The sequence below is a fragment of the Nesoenas mayeri genome (assembly GCF_963082525.1).
Source record: "Nesoenas mayeri genome assembly, chromosome: 1".
NCBI lineage: Eukaryota > Metazoa > Chordata > Aves > Columbiformes > Columbidae > Nesoenas > Nesoenas mayeri.
Window position 1 is genome coordinate 107,260,373 of NC_137541.1, and position 24,523 is coordinate 107,284,895.

At 37.8% G+C, this 24,523-nt stretch overlaps 1 protein-coding gene across 4 annotated transcripts in view; it reads right to left on the bottom strand.

Annotated features, from left to right (window-relative positions):
* Positions 1–24,523, bottom strand: part of SH3KBP1 (SH3 domain containing kinase binding protein 1) — a 141,207-nt gene that overhangs the window by 7,444 nt on the left and 109,240 nt on the right. For all 4 annotated transcript variants that reach the window (XM_080356244.1, XM_080356243.1, XM_080356242.1 and 1 more), the window contains 5 exons: positions 22,157–22,208; positions 18,295–18,375; positions 15,744–15,906; positions 11,003–11,088; positions 1,038–1,147 (listed from right to left, as the gene is read on the bottom strand). In XM_080356244.1, coding sequence (XP_080212370.1) covers positions 1,038–1,147; positions 11,003–11,088; positions 15,744–15,906; positions 18,295–18,375; positions 22,157–22,208 — 492 coding nt within the window. The remainder of the gene's footprint in view (positions 1–1,037; positions 1,148–11,002; positions 11,089–15,743; positions 15,907–18,294; positions 18,376–22,156; positions 22,209–24,523) is intronic.

The window sequence follows — 24,523 nt, forward strand, 5'->3', positions numbered from 1 at the left end:
TTACATTTGTGCATTGCTTTAGATAAGAACAAGCACCGTGCTATCCGCAGGAAGAGCAGTACCTGACTTGGCTGGGAGGCTGCGCCCCGTGCTGCAGGCACCAGCTCTGCCCCGCGATGCTGCCGCTGCCCCTGCAGGCACCGCCCGGCTGCCTCCTGCTCGGCCTCTTGGTAAAAGCGCAAACTGGGAAGGTTCTTTCCACCCCTTGTTCCTTTCCCCACAGATTTGACAGGGCAAGAAAAACCTTTTTATTTCTCTTTTCTGTTTCTATATTTATGTACATAGTCAATTTGAAAGCTTTCTTTTTTGTGTTCTATGAGTTTCACAATAGTCCTTATTGCTTCCCTCCAATTAGTTTTTTCTTCAGCAACACAAACACCGGTAACCATCTGTAGTTGCTCTCATTCTGATATTCCAGAATGCAAAAAAGCATGGAAACAAATAAGCCCCAAACCCCAAAGCAAAAGACACTGAAAAACTAAACAGTTTCCAAAATATAGTTTATGAGACCAACTTGTCTAAAGATAGATATTAGAGAGTTAAATTTAAATCACCATTACACTACAAACGAGAAGAAACAAATGATGGCTCGAAGTAGAGCTGTTGAAGGCTGAAATGGTCTGTTAGTCCTCAAAATCTGGTAAAGGTCCTAGAGAAACCAAAGGAAATGCTTCTTTTGGGAAATATTATCAAAATCCTTAATACTTAGCACAAACTAGTCTATTCCAAAGTTTTTTATAAAGGATTTTTCTGGCCTCAGTCATGGCTGGCAAGTAGTACTTGGCAGCACCCAAATAAAGGGGTGCAAATTTTATAAGGGAGGGAATGGTTTAAACATCAGTATTCAAAACACTGGCAGCCTTTTGACACTAATTTTCCTGAGCTGCACCTCTCTGCCTCACTGTATGTGTGAAGGAATGTCTGTGTTAACGTAGTAAAAACACCAGGGAACACAAATAGAAGGGGGAGGATGGAATCAGAAAAAAAAAAAAAAGTTTAAAAAATATATTTTTAAAAGAAAAGGAAAATTAACTTACAGATGTGAGAGACTGGGAGGGTGGTCGCCTGCCAGTAGCTTTTGGTCTGGTTGTAGTTGGATGATTAAGCTTCTCAGCAATTGGTATTACAGAGTCAAAACCTTCCAAGTCTTAAAAATAAAATAGAATTGATTTGATCTTCTGGCAATTGTCCTCAAAGGGAAAAAAATCACAACTGTTTTTCTCATTTCAAAGAAAACAAGTCCCATTTTCCCCATTGTATCACAGTGTTCCACACATGTTTAGCCATCACGATGGCACTAAAAAAACCCTGGAAGTCAAAGGCAGCTGTAATCCAGTCATCATTGCCAAGCAGAATTGCCCTTCCATCTCAAACACAATAAAGCAGAGGGGGAACGTGTAGAGGAGCCTATGGCTTGGTTTTCAGCATAGTGAAAGCTAAATGACAGTGTGGGTCCTCTGGCATGGAATAAACAATCTCAAAATTTCCAACATCAAATGGGGTTAGTAATCTTTTCCTGAATAATAAGACAGTACACACGTTGTCTCAAGAACTGTACTGTCAGTGCTGCATCTGCAGCAATTGCTTAAGGGGGCACAGAGTGAGAATGATGGAGCTGAAGTAATCTGCAGGTTCCCAGACACCTGCAGCTGGAGGCAGACCAGTTTCCAGTAACTGTAGGTGAGAGGAATATCTCCCTTCAGTAATGCAGAGGTTATGGTAAGCAAAAACTCTGACAGGCTCCTGAAACTCTACAAAGCCCAGGAAAAACAGGTCTGCTCAAACGCAGCATAAACAGTCTATGGTCTGTGAAATGCACTGGGGAAGGGTTTACTGAACTCAGCCACATGGTAGCATGTTCACATGAGAGAACGATATGAGGGCTGAAGGAATACCACAGCTCGTGATTACATGCCTGAATTAAATGGCTTAACACCATTCATCTATTTTTATGGCTTATATCAGTTTCACTCCATTTCAAAATGCCCTACTGCAAATGTTAAACAGAAATGAGTCAGAAAACATACAAGAGGTACTTAAGATAAATGCAAATCGTGTAAAATTACTTTCAGGCATGAATCAAATACTGGAATGATACTCATTATTCAAAGACTATTTTTCATTGTACACAGGTAGGAAGAAATAGCTTTTAAGTTTATAGTTACATGTACTAGATACTTAATTTTCAGACCTGTTACAGAACAATGAAGATACAGCTTTGTTGCTACATTATAACCATTGCACAAAATTACACATGGGAAAACAAATGAATTAATGCACCTGTGCAATAAACTATATGCACTGAAGGACACTTAAACTGATTCAAAGAACTCATGATTTGGCAGCTAGGAAGTAAATGGAATCGGACATTCCTTATTCAGCAATATTCTTCCATCTCTGGGAGATAAAAAAAGAAGCAAGAAAGAGACCTTCAGTAGCCCTAAAATAGTCTAAGGTTATTCACCTCCAAATACTACTCTATTTTTGGACCAGCTCTTTCTATATATAACCGCTGACCCCACTGTCCTCTACCTGGTATTTCTCTCATTGCTTTTTTATTGACTGTTGCAACCTATGTCCAAAGGTAGGTCACAAAATGAGCACTGGCAGATAAAATCTGCTCCATGCATTTTATGAATACCATCAAAGATGAACATTTATGTGCAAAGCTTCTATTACCACGAAATACCGGGAATTGTTCATTTTTTTTCTATGTCTGAATGCATTTCTGCTAGCTTGAAAAATAAACTAAAGCGGCCTATACCTGCACCTAATTTTAAAGAAAGAGCACAGTAGAAGTTGGCAGAAGTTAGAAAGGCTCCATAGGTAGAATCTTCTGCCCAACTAGTGAAATCACAGCCATTCAGCTGATACTATAAATGAAATCCTATTTAAGTGTAAGGGACAACACTCTGTACAATGCTAAAATAGTACATCCATTTCCAGTACTTTCATATGCCCTTTATTTCCCCCTGCTTGTTCTCCTTATTTAGATGTGGTTCTCACTCCCAAATCCACTCTGCATCTAAGGTTATTACGACTTTCCACAGCCATCACCTATGAGGTAGGTATTCATTCAGAAAAATTCCCATCTAGTAAACTGGTAGCTAGTAAAAATGAGGCACAGAACCACTCAAGAGATCTCTGCTTTACTGTCCTTTATACTGTAGACTCAGTATTTAATTCATTTATACTGGTTATTTGATTATTTTTTGCTGATGGAAAGCAAGGTTATATAGGTGTGACTATATTATACTCTCCGAGGTCCTTAAATGCAGAGGTTTGATTTTAGTTTGTATTTCTGTACCTATCAGAAATTAGGAGCTTAAATTTATATACTTTCCTGAGCTGGACCAAATGGGATGTCATTAAAAATAAAGTCTGGGCTACTGTATTCACAGCCCTGTTAATTGCCAGTAAGGCAGCATCAGCACCCAACAGACCTGAACCCTGCACCAGTCCGGCTTTCTCTATGTCCAGCAACAACAAACAGCAAGGAAGGTTCTGTCGAACACATAGAACATAGAGGGCACCCATCAATTAACAGTGCCACTCCCTGGTTAAAAAAACAGTTGATACTTGTTCCACAAATAAAAAGATGCATTCATCATTACTACTGTCTCACTGATCACAGTAGTAATTCATTAAGTAATTCATGAGATGGGAAGACAGACATCAGAGTAATTCTAATATACTAGTGTAGTACACATAATAAAATGTTTGGCTTACTGAGCAAACATATTTAATGAACATGAAAAATGTTAGCTGTACAAGAATTATTCCCTGGTATTCTTCCAAGGCAATTAAGAATAGGATATTTTTCCCCATTGCTATGTCCATTTGTAGACATGGTTATTTAAAGCATGATGATGATGTTTGTAAAAAAATACCCAGCTCATTAGACTATGAGCTTCCTGGAAAATACCCTTCAGCTCCTCCTATACACACAAAAAAAACCCCAAACAACACAAAAACAGAGAAAGAAAAAGTTAAATGCTTATGCTTCCTCCCTTACCCCTTTTACCCCCTGCATTTTCTACTCTAGCATAAAATGTTCGTAGGTCTTAGCTTTAATTTTATGTTTAGGTTTTTTAGTCATTGGGCAAAGTCACTTACACATAATGAACACAGAAAGCTTTTTGAATTAGCAGAGAGATTTCACCTTGAGAAAAGTGAAATGGAAAGTGGTGGATAATAGGAGAATCAAGACATTCAAAATGCTAATGGTGAGGTTTCACAGAACAGAAATACAGCAGGGCTGGAAGAAATGAAGTGAAAGTGGCATTCAATTCATTTGAAGAAGATAATGTCACAAAAGCCAGAGAGATGGATTTCATTTCATGATCATTTTCAATACATTTAAAGGTTGACAATAGAGTTGTGAAATGTTATCTATTAATATATTGTGTTTAAATACAATAACCCTGAAAGTTATCAAATATGATGGAGATACTGCAAACAAAATCTTCTCCATTCGTGTCCATTCAATATATGGCATTAATTAAAAAACAACTCAAACAATAACCTGAATATTACTGAGAATTTTCAGAAGACCACAATTATTTTAACTACTTCAAGTATCCAGATTCCACTACTCTCTCCATGCTGAACAGCATCGTACCATTTGAGGAACACAGCCGTGCTCCTAGCCAGGGTCAGGGCAGCATAATCCCACCCATAGTGAATTGCAGACACTTTTAAAATATTTGGGTAACACACTTGTAAGCAGGAGGACTCTCTGGCTGCAGGCTTACCATGGTAAGCAGTGTAACTGTGATGTGTTCTTTGCTTTGGAAGGAAACAGCTCAGCTCACCAGGCTTCCTAGGAGTCACCGGACAGCCACCTTTCCTCAAGTATATGACTATCTTTTCCCATTTCAACCCTGATTTTTATTGCTTTAATAGCTGAATGTAGAAAGCTGCCATAACGAGCTTTGCTAACCACTTGCCAGTGCCCTCATAAGGATTTTATTTTTAACGATTTAGAAGATGCCAAGAAAGAACTGAAAGGTCAAGAAAACTGAGCTAGAAGAAATGGATATGCTGTTTTTAGGCACCTCAATTTGTCACACTTGGAGAACGATTTAAATTTCTGGTTCACTGCCTTTTTCTGGACCCTCCAGGGCAAGAGACCTAATGAATTTATGTAATGGACCATTAAAATATCCCTGATTACAATATTTACCATTTACAACTATGTCTATAGCTGGTTTTGATTCACTGACGCAAACATTACTACTTAACCCCGTTGCGTAATTCTGCTCCTTTGTTTCACTATATTAAAATGATTATGAACAGCAGCATAGAAAGAAATAACTGGCTTAGGCAGATTTCAGTCTTCATTATATGAGTCACATTTTGTTATCCAACCCTTATATTTACCAGTATTTTCTTTCTTCCAACTTTTACTCTGTGTCTTCAGGCAAAATAATTATAATGTCTCACAGTATAACAGCCTGTGATTTAAAGACAAACCTGCTCCATTCTACAACCTTTTACTGGAAATACTCTCCATCTTTTTCCCTACGGTGGGCCAAATCTTATTAGATCACTTTTTCTTCCACTCAGAGACACAGCAATCACCTAACCTAACAAATATGAGCACGTTGCAGCTCTAGAACTGCAAGTACAGGTCAAGGAAACACGATATACTGAGGATTATTTTTTTTTAAATGTTTGTTTATTAGATATTTTCAGGTAGGGTATTTTTAACTACCTTTCCAGGCAAGTTAGCACCAGCCTTGGAGGGAGGGACAGAGCAAGAGTATGGCTAATAATGTTGGTTCGGCCAGTGCTCCGTGATCCACTAGCAAATGCTCTGAAGATTAAAGTCCGAAGAAATATGTTGAAAAATGGACTCAGGTTAACCAGCTTTCAGGGAATCTCTGAAGAAAATTCATACCAAAACTACAGGCTTCAGCAGGAATCAATTAAGGCATATGCGCCTTACACTAGCACTGATGAAGATTATTAACTGCTTTCATAAATACAATGCAAAATGTGTGAAGAGCCAGGAAAAATATTGGAAAGACTTATCTGCTTGGCTCTGTGTGGGAAGCGCCTGTGCAGCTCAGTCTTTTTACAAACAGAGAAACTGCTTCTCGTGTGGATTAACTGAGCACTTCCATAGTTGATATATTATTTTTATTTCTTTGTGGTTTATTCTTTAAATCACTTGGCTTAAATCCACAATGACTTTAAGTGTTAGATGATTCCAAAGCAAACCAATTTTAGATAGACAAGACTTGATTCAGGATTGCAGGATTCTGAAGTGTGTATATATATATAGTTAACAGACTTAGGATTAATCCTGACTTGCAGAAATAACTCAATACCAATAACTAATTGAAACAATTCAGTAGATTTCTGGAAGAATTAGGTTTTGATCTAGTAAGCTATTGTATGTGCTAGATGTTTCTGTCATTGCTCTGGCCCTCAGATATAACATTCTTTTTGGAATTAAAAAGAAAAGCATAACCTAGAAAAAAGCCAAGTTATGCAATAAGGCCTGAATTCAAGCTGCTGAAATCAATGTAATTCTACATAAGGACCACTTTTCTGTTGGTTAAACAAGGCTAACTTTCAGTGTAGTTTATATTGTTCTAGGAGCATCTTAAACTGAGCTCAAAAAGCCACTGACAATCCAGAACAGCTGATGGTACATATGACTTTACAACAGATGTAACTACTGTGATATAACCACAGCAATGCTGGAGATAAAGTCCTGGGTGACATGACTGCGCACTTTCTACCAACAGTCAGCAGGTGCTCTTCAAATTTCTATGTTTTTTTTTTGTTTTTTTGTTTTTTTTTTGTTCTTTGTTGTTTGTTTATTTGTTTTGTTTTCCAGACTAGAAAACCATCCTAGTAAGTAGCTGAACATTTTGTTTTGTAACAGCTAAGGACATCACAACTAAACATATGCATTAAACTTTGCGATGACACCATCTGTCTGTAAGAACAGGTTAATGAAACCACAGCATTGACAAACAGTGCATGCAAACAGTACATGTAATGTCACTACAATTTCTTATAATGCAAGAAAAGAAACTATATTGATTTCTCATTTCAATGCTACGGTGCAAGATTTTCTGCCACCGTACACTCAACTTGAACTTTTAATTTTTAAAAAAAGTGGTAATAGCCATGTATACATTAGGTGCTCTAAAAAATACTTCTTTTTGTATTTCTTTGTTATGCATTGTTAAGTAAAGCAAAGACAGGACAGAAAAGAAAGGGAAAAAAAAAGAGCCTTACCCTTATGACATGAAGAAAAGTTACCCATGGCAAAGAGATGTAAATAGGAAAAGTTGGATGAAAGATGTGTGGAAAGGAAAGGAAAGGCATCACTGAAAACAGGGAAAAAGAAAACAAAAGAAGTGAGGAGGAATGGGGAATGGTTCCTCTTAAATAATGCATTCTGAAGGCTAGTTTTCCAGTGGTTTTGTGGAAAGAAGCAAAGGCATGAACAGCAGTAGTAATAGCTGCCATTACAATCAGTGATGTTGCTGAACTGGACTTGCTCTTGTCAGTACAGATTGCAAAACTGCAATCAGTGCTGGATTATCATCAAAAAATTTAAATGTCAACTCACAACTCTGCAGAACGTGCTACTGAAATCAAGTAATCCACTAACGTCTACATAAAAATAACATTTTATATATGCAACTGCGAGAACATTACACACAGTATTACACGTGACCTCAGCCTTGCTCAAGCATTTGTGACTTCAGTGATCAGTAAAGTTGGGTGAGAACGTATTTAAAGGTTTTTTTAAAGAAGCTGAGGTTGTCCTCCCCACAGAGTACATGGCACAGGGGCAACCCTGGTAGCACATACTGCAGTTAAGTTAAAGGTCTGTTCTGGTGGAATATTACTTACCAAATAAACAGAAAAATGCCGTTTCCAAACCAAGCAATGCTTAACATACTGATCTAGAACAGGGGACCTAGACAGAATACAAGTTTGGAACCTGGATTCCCCAATATTGCTTCTCAATTGTTGATGGAATTACTGATTTTTTGTTGCTGATCACTTGTTTGGTTTGTGGGAGATGGCATACTGAAGGACTCTATACTTTCTGCTCCCTCGTCATAAAGGTTTTGGTCTCATCATGATAAAGAAAAGGAACCAACTGAGAAATCTTTAAAAAGGTTTCGCAGTATGGAAAACCACCCTCCATCCAGCTTTAGTATGGTTTGCTTTTATAACCAGAACCGTATCTCCAGCACTTTTGTACATCTCTCTGCTCTGAATGAGAGAACAAGAGCTTTAGACTGGTTACAGGACTGAGAAAGCAACAGCTGTTATCCTGGTTAGCATCACTAGTGCAAAAAAGCCAGGAGAGTTCTGGAGTATTCATTTTCAGTCCACCATTCACCATCAGTACTGAGCATGAACAGGAAAGAGGGTGAGGCAACTTGCGGCTGACAGCTGCTTTTTCCTCTGTCCTCTCTGAGAGCTCTCAGTGCCCAGGAATGGCACTGGGGCTAATGGAGGAATAAAGAGGAGCCCAGTAACCAGAATAATCATAGACCTGAGCTGCTGCAAAGGCCATTTAATTTCCATTTTCTTCAAAGGCTAGTTCCAAGCCCCACCTTGTCTGTCAAAGGTCCACTCTAACACGTTGTGTAAATTTGGATTACTGAAAAGACATCAAATGGTAGATTTAATCAGATCCATTTTGACTGGAAGGATGAACCTCAAAGAAGCTGAGGTTGTCCTCCCCACAGAGTACATGGCACAGGGGCAACACCGGTAGCACATATCGCAGTTAAATATTATCTGGGCTCACACTGCCCCATCCATTAGTATTTTGGAATACACTGGACAACTCCACTTGCTCATCCATCATTTTCAATAATAACTCATATAGCCAGAAGATTTCTCCAAGCCATTGTTCTCTTTGTAAATAAATAAAAAATGTAACACAGTTATAAATCTTTCCAATTACATTGCCCCATAAACTGTCCTGAACTCCAAACCCCTCCTCACAGTAAAAGACATTAATTCACTGTGAATTGTTTTGGTTTATTAAGTTTTAATTTATTACTCTACCCTCTCTTAAAAGGCTGTTTATTTAACAATATTTGACAGAAGCCATCAAAAGCCTCCTGAAAATTTATAGCAGGTATGATCTTTGGGTTCACTCTCATTCCAAAATAATTATTTATTTATTTTTTTTATTTTCTCAAGTTGCCTAACAGGCTAGAATGACATGATTTGCCCTTGTAAATGCCACTCTGGTTTGACCCTATCAAGTTATACTTATCTAAGTATTCACACTATTTTATCCTTGGGTTCAATAGGTTCCCCTTGTTAGTGGTAACAAGAGGTCACCAGCTAAACCTTTTACAACATGTTGTGTGTGTGGTTTGATTTATGGACTCTGGTTGGCTCCTATTCTGCATTTAAAAAACAAAACAAAACACAAAAAATCCCCAACTAAGTTCTGGAAATGAACGAAAATTATTATAAATTAAATTTCCTTCCTAACATTTTATAGGTTGTTTTAAAAACAAAACAACAAACGAAACCCATTAAAAAAATACAAAACACCCTAAGCTTTTAACCTGATAGTGGTTTCAAGGAAACTAGCACAAGGATTTAAAAAGTGTACTTCTGTCACAGCACTATATGCTATTTGGAGTAATAGCTTTCTCTTTCAAGTAAGCAAAGGCTTGCATGTAAGTAAATGAAGTAAATTTGTAAATACGGGTTACAAACACTAAATGGTAGAATTTGACTGCATTTCCATAACATTCCTTTATATTAATCTCTACAATAAAAATATTCATGCAATATATCACAAGCTTCTAGCCTTCCATGTTTATCTCAAATGCAAATTGGGCAAAAACATACTTTTTGCTTCTCCAGAAGAATGTCAGTATCATGAACCATAGAAATAGCAGAAGGTTAAAACAAGCAGACATGGGTGCTGAAGAGTTCATAAACCTATGTGAAATCAATTTAGCATTTTATTGTTACACTGCAATCAAAATGCACCTATAACTTAAAGCTCCCCTTTCAAGTCTGAAGAAAAGGCAGGTTTGATTGCTGAAAGTACACAATTCTACAGAAATGTTGTACTAGTAAAGCAGTCTGGGTAGAAATCACCACACCAAAATAACATTTAATACCACCAGCTAAGGGTAGCAATGCTTACACATTCAGGGTACCCTGATTCTGCCTCGTACAAAAACAGGTCTCTGGCAGCACAGCTGCGACTGCGGAGAGCGACGGCAGCAGCTGTCACCAGCTTATTTGTAAGCAGAGGTAGAAGATGGCTGTCACGGCTTGTGCCTACAGTGCTGGGACAAAGGTGGAAGCACCTTGTTTCCCAGTGCCACTTACCGCAGCACCCTCCCCAGCAAACATCTGTCCTGCACTGCCAACTGGAGACGGAAAGAGGGTGAGAGAAGACAGAGAAATAACCCACCGTTACTCCTTTCCAGGTGATTTCCCAATTAAACTGTTTGTGCTGCAAGAACACCAATTATTATTTTCAAGAGAAGTTTAGACTGCTCTTAACTGCTGTTTGCAGCACAATTTATTCAAATTGGCCTGAATCGGGTCTCTGTTCCTTTGCATCAGAAATTGTAAAGATTACTAACTGCACCAAAATGCCTGTCTTTTGCAGCATTAAAAATATGGCAGCATTAATATAATAATACATCTGTTAAACAAGCATGACTTATTATTTTTGGCCCTCTTACTGTTTTCAAACTTTTAAACAGAAATAACAAAAACTCTCCTATTCAAAATAGCTCACCATTTTGTATTTCCTTTTTTATTTTTTTTTTTTTTTAACAGAGAACCCCAACATAACTTTTTAAAGTAAAGTAGAAATGATCCTTTAATCCTACAGTTAAAATTTGGTATATATGCACTCACATTAATTGCCAAATCCTCAATCTGCCCTTTGGATCCTAACAAAGTCACTAAAAAGCAGAAATTTATAGCATAAATTTCTTAGGCAAACAATAAGAGCACTATCACTTACCGATGTCATTGCTTCTTTCAGAGGAGTCTTTCTCTAGAGTGCCGGATACTGTACTGCCCACTAATTCCACTTTTGGACTATCACTCCTGCATTTGGATCAAGAAGAGGAGATATTTTATTGGAGTTTTTGTGTGGATTAGAGTAAATGGATAACTAACTTACAATTAATAATGAGAGAGTGGAATATTCTTCCTTTGTAGCACTAGAGTAATAGCAATGTGTCTGTCAGAGCGAGCAATCTCCAGTAAGAAGACATGCTGTATGGATTAACCTTATCTCATTTCTCCTTAACACCTGTCAAAAAAGCCTATTTTAGACACTGTAGTGTCCTGAATAATTCTTCAGATGTTCACAGCATCTCAACATGACAGAAACCTAAGGGCAAAGGGATATTCTTCAACATCTTATTCGTTATTTTTTCTAATTAATTGGCTTGTATAAATTATAGTGATGGACGATGTAAAATACTGCAGAAAGGGAGAGAACCTCAAGTTAACATCACATATTTCAGTGGTTCCTAGTATTCACTCATAAATGCAGCTTCTCCACCACATTTTTGCATGTTGCCTATGAGATTAGACTACAAATATTGTTTCCACAGGTCCAAAGAACCACGATAACCTAGTCTGTCTGAGACATATCTGGAACAGGCAGGTGTCAAGTGTTGTGATACTTTAAACAGAGAAACTATTTTTAAATCAAACAAGAGATCAAATATAAGCAACATGATTATTCTTTCATTGTAGTATTTTTGATCCCACAACTACTTAAGTTTATTAAAATAATCTGATTATTGAAACAATCAATTTTAAAAGGGCCAGTGGTAGGCCAGTAGCTTGGCATTGCACAGGTCACACAGACAAATCCCTGGGACATTTACTGTGATAACAATTGTTCAATTAATGCAAAAAATTGTATTTACCATCATTATCAGGTCACCTAACAAATACCATAGTTTTTCCACAATGACTATTCCCAGCATAGTGCTGCAACAACTATGATGTACGTAAGTTACCCAAATTATGGGTAAAACTATAGATCTGTCCCTGAAACAACCCAAACAGATGTGCATTTCTATAATTAGCCATTGACACTAAAATATACAGCAAGCTCCTGAATCTTGATTTTTCCATTTGTCTCTGCCTTTGATGCCATAACCTGATGACAGGTGGCCTGAAGCTCAACTCATGGCAGCAGTTTATGAGCAAAACACAAAGTGGCTGGAACCCCTATTTCGGACTTCAAGAAGGCTGTGACAGAGAGCCTGAAAAGATGTGTTAAAAAAGGAAGTCACAGATTAAGTTAACATATATCCAGCTAAACACTGTGGTAGGATAAGTATTCTATGAACTAAAAAAGATAGAGACCAGTTTATGACCTGAAAAACAAACTAGTCCTAGGCAGCTATCAATATGGCAGGTAGTCTCCACCAGGAAGGCAACAGAATAAATTTAGCACATTCACAGAAAGATGTATTAATTGGTGAGATGATGATCACTTCTCCAAGTGATCTACCTGATCACTTAGTTTTCTTATCTTTTGGTCTCTGACTTCTTTTTTTTTTTTTAATTGCTTATATATTTGTAAATCTATAAGAAGCACCATAGTTTCTTGGCTGACAGGGCAATGAGCATCTGGCTGTGTACTCTGTTTTGCACACATCTATTTCCTGGCAAACTGAGAGGATCATGTGAGTTGGAAGCGCTCTAGGAAATGTGTGAGTACAGTTTTGGAGGAGATTCTTCAAGTGGTGTGATTTAGGCCCGAAAGTCACAACATCTACCATTTGACTACAAAAGATACCAAGATATATGACAACAATCCCACGAAAAAAACCCAACTCTGTTGTGAAATGCCAATCTACATCCATATTGTTGTGAAAGGAGTGGAACCATCCCTTCTTGGTTACATCTCCCTCCCTCTGCTCATGTCCAAGCAGACAGGCCGTCAGCTTGATCAGACAGATGATCAGCCTGAAAGAAGCCCCCCACTAATAGAAATCCCACTGCAAACTGATTAATAGCCATCTGGAGTAACTCCCTGACCCATATGGCTGAACGGCTGCACAAATGCTGGTGCTAACAGAAGAAAGGCTGCAGGAACGGGCTGCCAGGAGAGGGAACCTGTCCCTATTAGCAGGAGCATGGATGTAGATTGGTTCAGATTAGCTGTAAAAATGTGCTTTCTGTAGGTCTTGATGGCTTGCCTATTCCAGAGAACTGAGTCATCTATAAGTTGTATAATCACAGGTATGTTTAAATAAGCTGTGAAGTCTTTGGAGCAAATTGACAACTATTCTCCGTACCACATGTTTTTGTCTTTCCTATTGCGCTTGAAGTTCTAACCTGTCTCCAATGAATAAGGATTCTATTTAAATGGAAAGACAATCATCACCATAAAAAGACAGTGAGATGCATGAGATGCAAGCCACTTAGTCAGAATAGAAAAAAAAGCCTCTTCTGCTCAGCAGCAGCCACAGAGATATCATGACACTCACTTTATACCTACAGCAATTTCCCCCTCCTAGGGTCATGTACTGGTTTTGGCTGGAATAGAGTTAATTTACTTCATAGCAGCCCACACGGTGCTATGTTTTGGATTTGTACTGAAAACTGTATTGATAATACAAGGATGTTTTCCTTATTGCTGAGTGGTTCTCACAGAGTCTTTTCTGCTTCTCACACCGTGCCCCAAGAGAGGAGGCTGGGGGTGCACAAGAAACTGAAGGGGAGACAGCTGGGACAGCTGACCCCAACTGACCAAAGGGATATTGCATACCAGATAACATCATGCCTCAGCATAAAGCTGGGGGAAGAAGAAGGAAGGGGGAGATGTTCAAAGTCATGGTGTTTGTCTTCCCAAGTCACCGTGACACGTGATGGAGCCCAGCTTTCCTGGAGATGGCTGAACACCTGTCTGCCCATGGGAAGTGGCGAATGAATCCATAGTTTTGCTTTGCTTGTGTGTCCAGCTTTTGCTTTATCTGTTTAACTGTCTCTATCTCAACCCATGAGTTTTCTAACTTTTGCCCTTCCAATTCTCACCCCCATCCCACTGCGGGGAGCAAGTGAGTGGCTGTTTGGGGCTGAGCTGCCCACCAGGGTTAAACCACAACAGGTCAGCAAAAATTCTGCCGGTTCAATTTTTATTCTAATTGTCTTAGGTTTTTCAGATGTGGGAAATGGATACCAGCAGGTCTTAAAAGTATTGACTATCTTATTAAACTGAACTGATTTAAAACCAAAACAACTTTATTCAAGTGACTGCTTCAATTTCAAGTTTCACATTTCTTAATTATTCAAGTAATTAAAAGTCTATTCCATGGATTACTTCATTATATGAACTTTCTGCCCTCTTCGTATTAAACATCCTTACAAGTTAGAACTTACCAGGAAGAAACACTATATGAGACAAATCCATTAATTTGAATTAGCTGCTAAAGAAATTCATAGGGAAACTGCGGGCATTATGATCATCAATACACATCATCATCACCCTACAAATCACCTTTCTTTCTATGTTTCGATCTAAGTACTGTTACAACTAAAATTCTTCCAAATATAATGCTATTAGATAAAAATAATGAAGCTTTTTTTTTGGTGCTAGACAGCACAGTTTGGACAATTAAAGATGCAAAAGAGTTACTGTTTAGATCTGCTTTTTCACTTTGTTAAGAAGAAAACTGAAATATCTCTAAAATGCATAGTTTATTTATACAATATTGTACTTAGAGAAAAGGAGAACAGATGAGCAATAAAGCACTGCTTCACAACATTAATGTTTAAAATATTTATAATGTGTTTAAAATATTCCAGGCAAAGGATACAACAAAGGATACCTGAACATCAGTAGTTCAATGGCAGCTTATTTTTGTAACAGTAGAATAGTAAAAATATTTCTATGCCTATATTCTTGTATTTCTGCAAGATGTGCAGCTTGCCCATTTTAGGCAACTGCTTTTTTTCTGGTTCTTACCTATACACTATGCATAAAGGAAGTCTACAGTGTACAATCCAAATGGTAATGATCAAGGTAGCCACCTAGACTTGATCAGGACTACAGCTGAGGCCTTTAATTTCTGCAATCTATGGTTTTCCAAGCTCTAGCAGATATTAAATGGAGCTGTGTTGGCAAGTCAAATTTCTCAGTGGTCCTCAAAGCCTGTAACTACCTCTGACAAAGAGCATCATGTAACTACAGAGTAACAACCAACATTACAGCATAAATACTTGACATCAGTATTCTGTAGTGGCACCAGCTTAAAGAACATTCTGTGAGGACTAAAAACAGATCTAAAATGATCAAAGAAAACAGACTGAAACAAAACTGACAGTATTTGAAAGTGCATTGTCTAATGCTGTTCTTCAGTACGATCCAAGCTTTTGCACTGACTTAGTGCCCTGGCTAAATTAGAATAATCTGAAGTAAACTGAGAAAGTCAGCAACAGCACAACATGCTGATGCAGATATTTCCCACATATTCTGCAGGGGAAATGATGTTGCAGTAACAGTGTGTTCATCAGTAGAAATGAACATGTCATGAACAGTCTAAGAATGTTATTCTTGAGAAGATAGTTATAATCCACTCAGATGACTAACAGGATTTCATTTTTTTCCTTTTTTTTTTCTTTAAATAGAGTTTGCTGTGAAATAAATTGTGATATTAACTGTAAAATCCGAATTATTTAAATGTCTGTTTTTTCTACTAATCCCAAAAGCATATCACAGAGGAAAACAATACCTTGTATGAGTCACAGGCACAACTGGTCTTTCTGGTCGTCTTGGGGGCAAGGTACCAGGTCTATTCACAAAGTTTGCTTTGGGTGGCCGAGGTTTCTTCGGAGGTATAGCAGGAACTGAAGGCTTCTGCAAGTCTAACTGTTTTTGCTCTCTCTCTGATCTTTCTTTAAATCAATTATTTCCAGAAAAAAGAAAAAAAAATAACATGGAATTTAGTAAGTGGAATTCATTTGCGCTCCCAAATCTACAATTAAACAAGAAACCTTCAACTGTAGATACACTGTTTACAAAGAAAAAACTTATCTCCTTTCCACTTCTGTCTTAAATCATTCTTTATTTGAAAGAACAAGTTCAACACAAATCAGTTGTTTGCCCTGTAATTCCTCATGGCTAAAATGTGTGTGCAGTATCTGAACGGGAATGCTATTTTTTATTTTAGTAACTTACTGGTTTCTGATATGAATGGCAAAAAATTACATACCATACGGAACCATTTCCCATGAGCACAGCTTGTATCAAATTCTAATATGGAACAATATTAAGTTAGAAGGTCAGAGATAATTACACTGGATTTTCTTAACATTTCTTGAACAAAGAGAGAAATACCATTTCTGGAGGGAAAAAAAAGTTTGTTTCAAGTAAACTACAGTGAAATGAAAATATAAGCATTAAGCAGGATGGAAACACCTTAGGAAAATCAGATGTTTTGTTTAGGTTTTTAAACACAGACTTATATGCTGAATTTTTCATCTTGCCAACGAAAAACCAGATCATTTGCAGAACTGATTATGCATAATTAAGAAGTGCCACCATACTAATACTGAATGCCAAACATGCAATGCCTGTGAGCATGTAAAGTACAACACACATAAATAACTCCTGTAAATAATATGCTCTAAATTCATAACACAAACCAAACATGTAAACACATTTGCCACACCATACGAAACCCAATTCTTCTTAAAGAAAGGACAAAACTCTCAAAGGGACCAAAGTTTTGCTCTCTGTATCTTACTATGTCAACAACCCACTTCCCTTGACAACACTGTTTCTGCTATGTCATGAATATTACACTTCTGTATACACCTAAGAGGTACTGGGGATGTTACAGGGTATTGCTTAATGGGTTCTAGGTTTCGGTCTGAAAGGATCGTGGAATAAAACACCAGAAACACAATCCACATTAGATTTGGAATAGCTCAGTAAGTGACTGTTGCTCACAGGCATACACCATTTTTCAGTATGCTTTCAGTTGCTGCAATCATTGGGTCCTCTGTAACATTGAAGCTTTTCCAGCATATTATCTAATTTTACACACTTACTCCTACGACACTTTATAGTGCATCAGTGTCCAAGAATCTAAACTATGTATGATGGACAGGCCAGGCAGTGTAGCAACACACAGGGTAAAGAATGTTCCTGTGCCACCCTTGCTGCTGCACCACACCAAACAATTCCTGCCACTCCCCAGTACTGCAGAAATGTAGGTGTGACTCCTGCTGCCCTTTTTCAACATTGAGAAAAGTTATAGATAGATAGATATTTAAACTTTCTCCAGCTTTTTGACCGTTGGCTTTGTAAGTTCAAAAATGGAAGGTAAAGGGTTTTATTGGCTAAGATAACCAAGAGAAGTAACACACATAACCAAAAGTAAACATACGTAGATCAAAGTGCTAAAACACCTGTCAAATCACTAAGACATATATCCAAAACCAGATCTTGGTGCAAAGTCTGCACTTTTTGGCACTAAATTATAACTGCATATTATACATTTAGTCATGTGCACACATGTGCCTCTTAAAAGAGTGCAAGTTCAAACACTCAGAAGTTAAGAAATCCCATAAACAAACTTCTCTGTACAATCTAATAGTCCACTTAAATGTATTAAGATTGAAACCATCTTCCATTAGAGAATCAGTATAACTATTTTCCCCAAACTATTCAGAATGCCATCAAACCATTAAAAATTTCATTTGCTTGCCACTGCTCTGCATGGTACTGTGTCCCATTTCTTGCAATGTTCACACCTGGCTTTGAAGACAGAATTTTTTTCATTTCTTCACAGGCTTGCCTATGACTTCTCTGACTACAATAATGGGGTGATTCACAAGTATTAATGACTGTATCTTCACAAAACCCCTCTGTGATGCAGGAAAACCACCAACCCTGCTTTTAACTAGAGAACTAAGGCATATAGATGTTAAGAAAAAAGTATGCACTCATCTGGGGTATCTTCCTTGATCAAGGACCTGGGTTTTATTGAGCACAGAGCTTTTAGATGGCATTTTATGTAATGAGAGCATATTTCCCTTTGATTTCAGTTGAGGCTACAAATACTTGACAGGTCTGGATTAGTCCAATGAATATCCTGAATTTAGCCCAAAAGTAACAATGAGATCCTTTCCAAAATACATATAATGACAGATCTGTTAGAGTGGGAAATAAGCATCCAGACAACACACTTAATGAAAAAGACTGGGAAATGAGGGTGTGCATTGGTTTCATTTCCCATGTCTCTCAGTAGAGAGCAAGAAGGAAAGCACATTTCATACCTTTGTCTTCTGTTCGATTAGGAAGACATTCTGGCCTTTCAGGAGGTACCTTTTTGATTTCATGCTTTCGATCTGTGGTACCTGGCAAAGAAAGGAAAATTTGGAATCCTGAACAAGCCAACAAGCCAGCACAAAAGGACACACTAGACTTAATTTTGTAATTTCTTAGGTTTTTTACATTCTCCTACTTTGAAAATATCTTGCTAAAACTGAACATAAATTTAGTCTCAAGTATTTGCTTACACCATAATGACAAAAAAAGCAACTGGAGGTTTATGTTTTCACAGTCCAGTTCACACTTTCCAAACTGTGCACCTCAAAAGAATGTGCACTTTCAGACCAAACTGTGAAAAAAAAAAAAATCAGTAACTATGGATTTTAAAATGTGGACAGATATTTAAACTTTATAGTTCTTTAACATCGTAGACATACTTAACGGAAGAGCAGTTCAACAGTGTGGAGAATCATTAGGAATAAATCAACTAATTGGGCATATCTGCCAAGGGAATACTTAAAATAGATTAACATACAGGGCTTATTTTACATTAAGTTTAAAAACCCTCTTTTTCACCTCTAGTACTAGCTGTTCACTTCCACATGTTAGAAATATGATAATAGTAGTACTGACAGTATTCTGCATGACTATTTTAATTGACAGCTTTTGGCCTGGAGGTGTAAGCCTCTGCTGCCTTCTGCCTCTGTACTAGAAACCTTGACATACTGACTTCTCTTCCTATAAGGAATATGGGAACTTGTGGCACCAGCAACGGGAAGATTTTGCAAAAATTTCCTGGCACATGCAAGATGCAATCTTCTGGTGCCCATACTATAAGAAATACTTTACTGGATATTGGCTGTACTATATTGGCTAACTACTAGGTGCTAATGCCATTTCAACTCAGTAACGTTGAAAGGCACTTCAGGCAACACTACTAGTATTTCAATAAAAATTACAGTAGATGACATCCAAGAATAGCAGAGGAGGCAGGGCAGGGAACACAAGGCAATTTTTTGCTTCAATCTATTCTATTATATGCAGTTCTGAAGTACATTTACATTTTCTGAATGTGCTGTTCCAACTCTTCTGCAGCTGGTTCCTAGAAACAGTGCTCATCAGAGGTGATCACCAGCCATTGTTTCTTTATGTAACTGTGCTGCTGCACAGCAACACTTGTATCCCTTATGTCAACAAATAATGCTGAATTGTCATTTTATGGTTAGACTCAATGCTGTTAAGGATCTTTTCAAAACTAAGCGATTCTATGAGCCTATGAAAAACACTTTACTCCTGAGAGGAGAAACTGTTAGTAGAAACCAATTAAAGCCTTTATTATAGAATAGTTTGGGTTGGAAGGAACCTTTAAAGGTCATCTAGTCCAGCCCTCATGCGATGAGCAGGGACATCTTCAACTAGATCAGGTTGCTCAGAACCCCAGTTATGCAAAGCACAAGTCAACATATTGATAATCTTGCACATACTAATGTGTTCAAGAAAAAAAAAAAAAAGAGACATGCATCTATAGACCTAGTAACAGAAAGATTAACAGTCATCATTAACACACAGAGGGACACTCTCAGGCCACATCTAAAACAATGAGTCTACAAAAAACTGAGGAGCTCCCAGACTCAGGTGTGCTCCTTACTGGGGTTGTGACCCTCAAATTAATCAGTACCTGCAAGGAAGCTCTGGTGAACTCCGTACCAGCTGCCAGAGGGACGCAACAGAGTATTCCCACCCTCCAGTCTAGATGGAGCTGTTTTGCTTATTCCAGCTACCTGGGGAAATGCCTACTGCTTTTGAATGACTATGTAAGGGACTTGTGCTTCTAACTTTTGGTTTGCTGCTTGTACTACAACAAACAATTCTAATTCTCTGCTAGGATTTTATACTCTGCATCAGAAGATACTGATATTTAATTATTTAGGCTGCAACTGTCAATTCTCAATTTATTCATCACACTATGACTAGTTAAATATGGAGAAACATTATTGGAAATTGTTACCAACTATCAACAGTAAGGCCTGATATGGGGATGTGGTAAAATACAGTGTTATCTTGGTAAAGTGACAATTTGACGAAGTAGAGGATGTCAGGATGGTAACACGCATGGGATGATTTTTCACTTTTAAATACATATCAGAAGAAACTTTTGTGCATAATTAGCCAGGACTTGTCAAGGACTGAGTATGAAAACAAAGAACAGCAATAGCCTTGGCTTTGCCATAGAATTAGATGGCCTTAATCAAATTGCCTGCATCCTCTATGCGTCCATTTTTCCTTCTGAAAATGGGCACATTATCCTGCTATGGTGACAGAGCTAATGCATTGCATGCAAACAGACACAAACATATTAAACGCATTATTGTCTAATTATGGGAGTATAAACTGAAAGAAACATAACGTTTTATGGAGCTTTTCCAAAACGTGTCAGTTGTCACCAAGACGTATTCAGTATGGAACCACCACTAGATGGCAAAGCTGTACTGCTCTCTCTTGGCACTGATACTCACTGCTCTTAAAATCAAATCTATGTTTTTAGGAGTCTCAAGACAGAGTGAAGAATAAACCATAGGTATTAATAAGCAAACCAAATATTCATAGTCATGGTTCTGTAGTCAAAGAACTGCTTGACAAATTCAAACTAGTTAAATTATAGCCTATTGATTCACAGTAAATTGTACACTGGTGTAACTTGTTCTTCTGTTAATAGATCAAGCCGTAGCAGACCACAGTGACAAGAAAAATAATCTAACTAGATTGGATGGGTTTGTTGTTGTTGGTTTTTTGTGTGTGTGTTTTAATGTGCACCAGCAGTGGGGGAAGTGGTAGTGCGGCTGCAGAATTTTAACAAACCCACTGGAGCTAAGGGATTAAAGAATTCCAGCCATAGTTATGTTTCCACCTAAACTGCAATACAAACAAAAACTCTGAGAGCATCCCATGCCTTGAGACTCGTGATTTTACATGAATGCAACAGGAATTTGGTTTCTGAGGTCAGAACTGCCAAGCACATAGATCCTTTAACTGTTTTGAAGTTTCACAGAAAAAATAAATCATGCAGGTACTTTTGAAAATTTGTATTATGAAGTCATTTTAAAACTACAAATAAAGGTAGTTTCAGCTCTCAGTATTTATACACAATTCAGTCTAACGTATTCCAAAACCAGCTTTGCTAGCACTTATCCATTTGGAAAACATAATCAGTCCCTTAAAACATTTGCAAGACCATTACTTATGTAACTAGATTCAGGATAAATCCTTTAAGTTTTATACTTATGACTACAAAGTATTGAATCTAACTATGGACTAGGACCTAGAGACAGACAAACAGCTCCAGCGTTCACACAGATCTGCAAGATTTCGATTGTAACTCAGATGGGGCCATTTTATTTCAGCCAAGTTCTCTGACACTGTCTTACAGATATGCAAAAAAGCTCTTTATCTCTAGAATAAAACAGTTCTATAGTTGTACAGTGAATGTAGTTTCCTCCTGCAGGTATTACTAGAGTTCGACATCTATGTTCATACTGCAAAGACATGTGCACAGTCAACTTTAGTCAAGGAACTGGAGAACTTTTTAAACCTGAAGTATCATGCTCGCTCCAAATTAACATGGTTAAGGGGCGAAATACATTTTTTTAAAATGGTGAAGATGGTTGCCTTCAAGACCTTTAAAAGGCACATCACAGTCTTTCAGGGTTATTGTCTTTGTACAATTTGATTCTATTTAATTAGTTGCTGTCTAGACACCTCCTGCTTATCAATTTTGATATAGAGAAATTCTATATAAATTTGAATACACTTAATTTAGACTGAGATGTGCTCACTGACATGTGCTGTACAAAATCAGCTGTACCTTACCTGATCCTTGTTTGATGACAGGAGCTGATGGAGGTGGTGGTTTCTTCGGTCTCTAAAATTTAGTAACAAAAGTAAATAAACTGCTTCAAAATGCCTGTAAATCTCATTCATACAAAGGCTGGAGTTAATAATACATTGCTTAACATCAGTAATCACAAGACTTTAGACCACAGATCTGTCTCATATTTCCCCTGAAATAATTAAATTGAATTTGAAGAGAGAAAATAGCATTGACAAATAAAATGACATTTTTCTTCTTTTGCAATTGAAATGTCTTGCTGACAGGAAAATAATTCCAGTTTACGTGCCTTAAGGTTAGAGAAATACATGACCTTTGGTTTACTGAAGAAACCTATTTATTTAAAATTTAATCTGGTAAATATTCCAAGACCTTTTGGAAACAAACAAACACACAAAAAAATCTAGATATGGCAAAACCTGAAGCGTGTTTTTTTCAGGGTCACAAATGGGGCAAAAATGCAGAACACAGTAAATGCTGCAAAGGTTAAATTTTATTCACTTACTATGATACAGTTACAGCTCCAGTTCTAAAAGGCAGTTATCAGAGTTTCAGGTGTCTGGTGAATTGAAACAAGTTATTCTAACCAATTTGTACTATTCAGTTTCACCTTCTCTGTTATGACTATTTCCCTAACAGATCTGTAATGGTATGGCTCTGAAACATGACCACAAAATCAGTGCCGGAACCATTTCTCTTCACCTACAGGCGAAGAGAGGAGTGGCTTTGTTTTCATGTCGATGTGTGTGTACACACACACACACACACCATACTGGCATTCACCATATATATCTTGTAATGAACACAAAAACAAATAGAGCACCATACTGGATCGAGTGACATACCTTAACTCTCACTCTTACTAAATAGATAGATAGATAGATAGATAGATAGATAGATAAATAAGACCTAAGTAAAAATATTTGTTTTCTTCATTTGTCCATCTTTCCCTTGCTATGGATTGATCACAATCACTGCCACTACATTTCTCGCTATGCAGCACTGTATATTTTCTTGTGTAGCCACCTATAACTTGATGTTTCCAGACATGTATAACTTCAACCAATCATTTAGGGTTATATTTTCTATCAAACTCATGTTGACTTTTTCCCCCCTATTGTTTTCTATATATCTGTCAAATGGCTCACCTACTTTCAAGAAAGATCAATTGTTTTGTTCACTTGCAGTAATTAGTTCAGCCTCTCCCCTAGAACTCTCAAGTCTTAGACTGAATGTTGACAGGGAGCAGGTTCTCTGTGAAGGTCGAGTGCTTGCCACTCGCTGCTCCTGGGGATCTCTTTCAAATCTAGCAAATATATTCACCTCTGGAGAAAAAAAAATTACCAATTTTGTGCAGACTGAGTAAGCCTAACAGCTTAAATCTCTGAAGTTACCATCCCACCACCTCCTCCTAACCAGATGACCTCGTGTCATCAACCTGAGAAATCTGTGGCCAAGAACTCAGGAGCTCAGAAAAATCTTCTCTAGCCTGACTGCCATGGGCCATTGTCCGTGTCCATGTCCTTACACTCTCAGAGACACTTCTGCAAGAATTTAGGCAACAAGGTTCAAGGTTCAAATGCAGAAAAGTGAAGAAAAGTGTGGAAAAGAAAGAAGACAGGGACAATTAATGTTTTGTGATAGCAATTGCGAGTTTGGGTGATAACAGTTGCAGAGTAAAATAGTTGGTGCTGAGGATCCAACAGCAGAATATAAACTTTTAGGGTTTTATTCTGGAGTGGTGTGAGACTGAGCCCACTGACTGTTTATACATCAGTAGTTGGAATATATGAGGTGTGCTCCTTTAGCACATCTTTTGGGTTAGTTCTCATCTGAAAGGAGTCTAGTGCATGTCCCCTGAGACCCGTCTTCAAGGTAAACCAAAGCATAGCAAGTGCAGATGGACAAGTGAGAGTTTCACTGCAAATTCCACTCCTGATCGAAACTACAACACTAATGCACATAAACACAAAGGAGAAAGGATCCCATGGTTCATCAGACAAAGTGGCTTCAGCTGGAAGCTGATGATAGAAATATATCATTTCAAAAAGGCAGACAAAGATCGGTAAGGAGGCAGCATGAAGGAGCCTTAGGACTGCTGAGGAAAACATGGAGAAGCAAGGAGGAATTACAAGAGTCTGTGGCTGAATGAGATAATGGAGAAGGTGATGGAGACAGACTAGAAATGAAGCCAACAGAAAGGAAACCAAGACAAGAAGAGAACAAAACTAACGAGCAGGGACAAAGAGTGAGTGGAGAGTGGGAAACAAGCTGGATAAAGAAATTTGGTGTAGGGATAGAAAGTAAATCCAGATGGTTATTTAGACTCAGGTAGTGAGCTCAGGGGA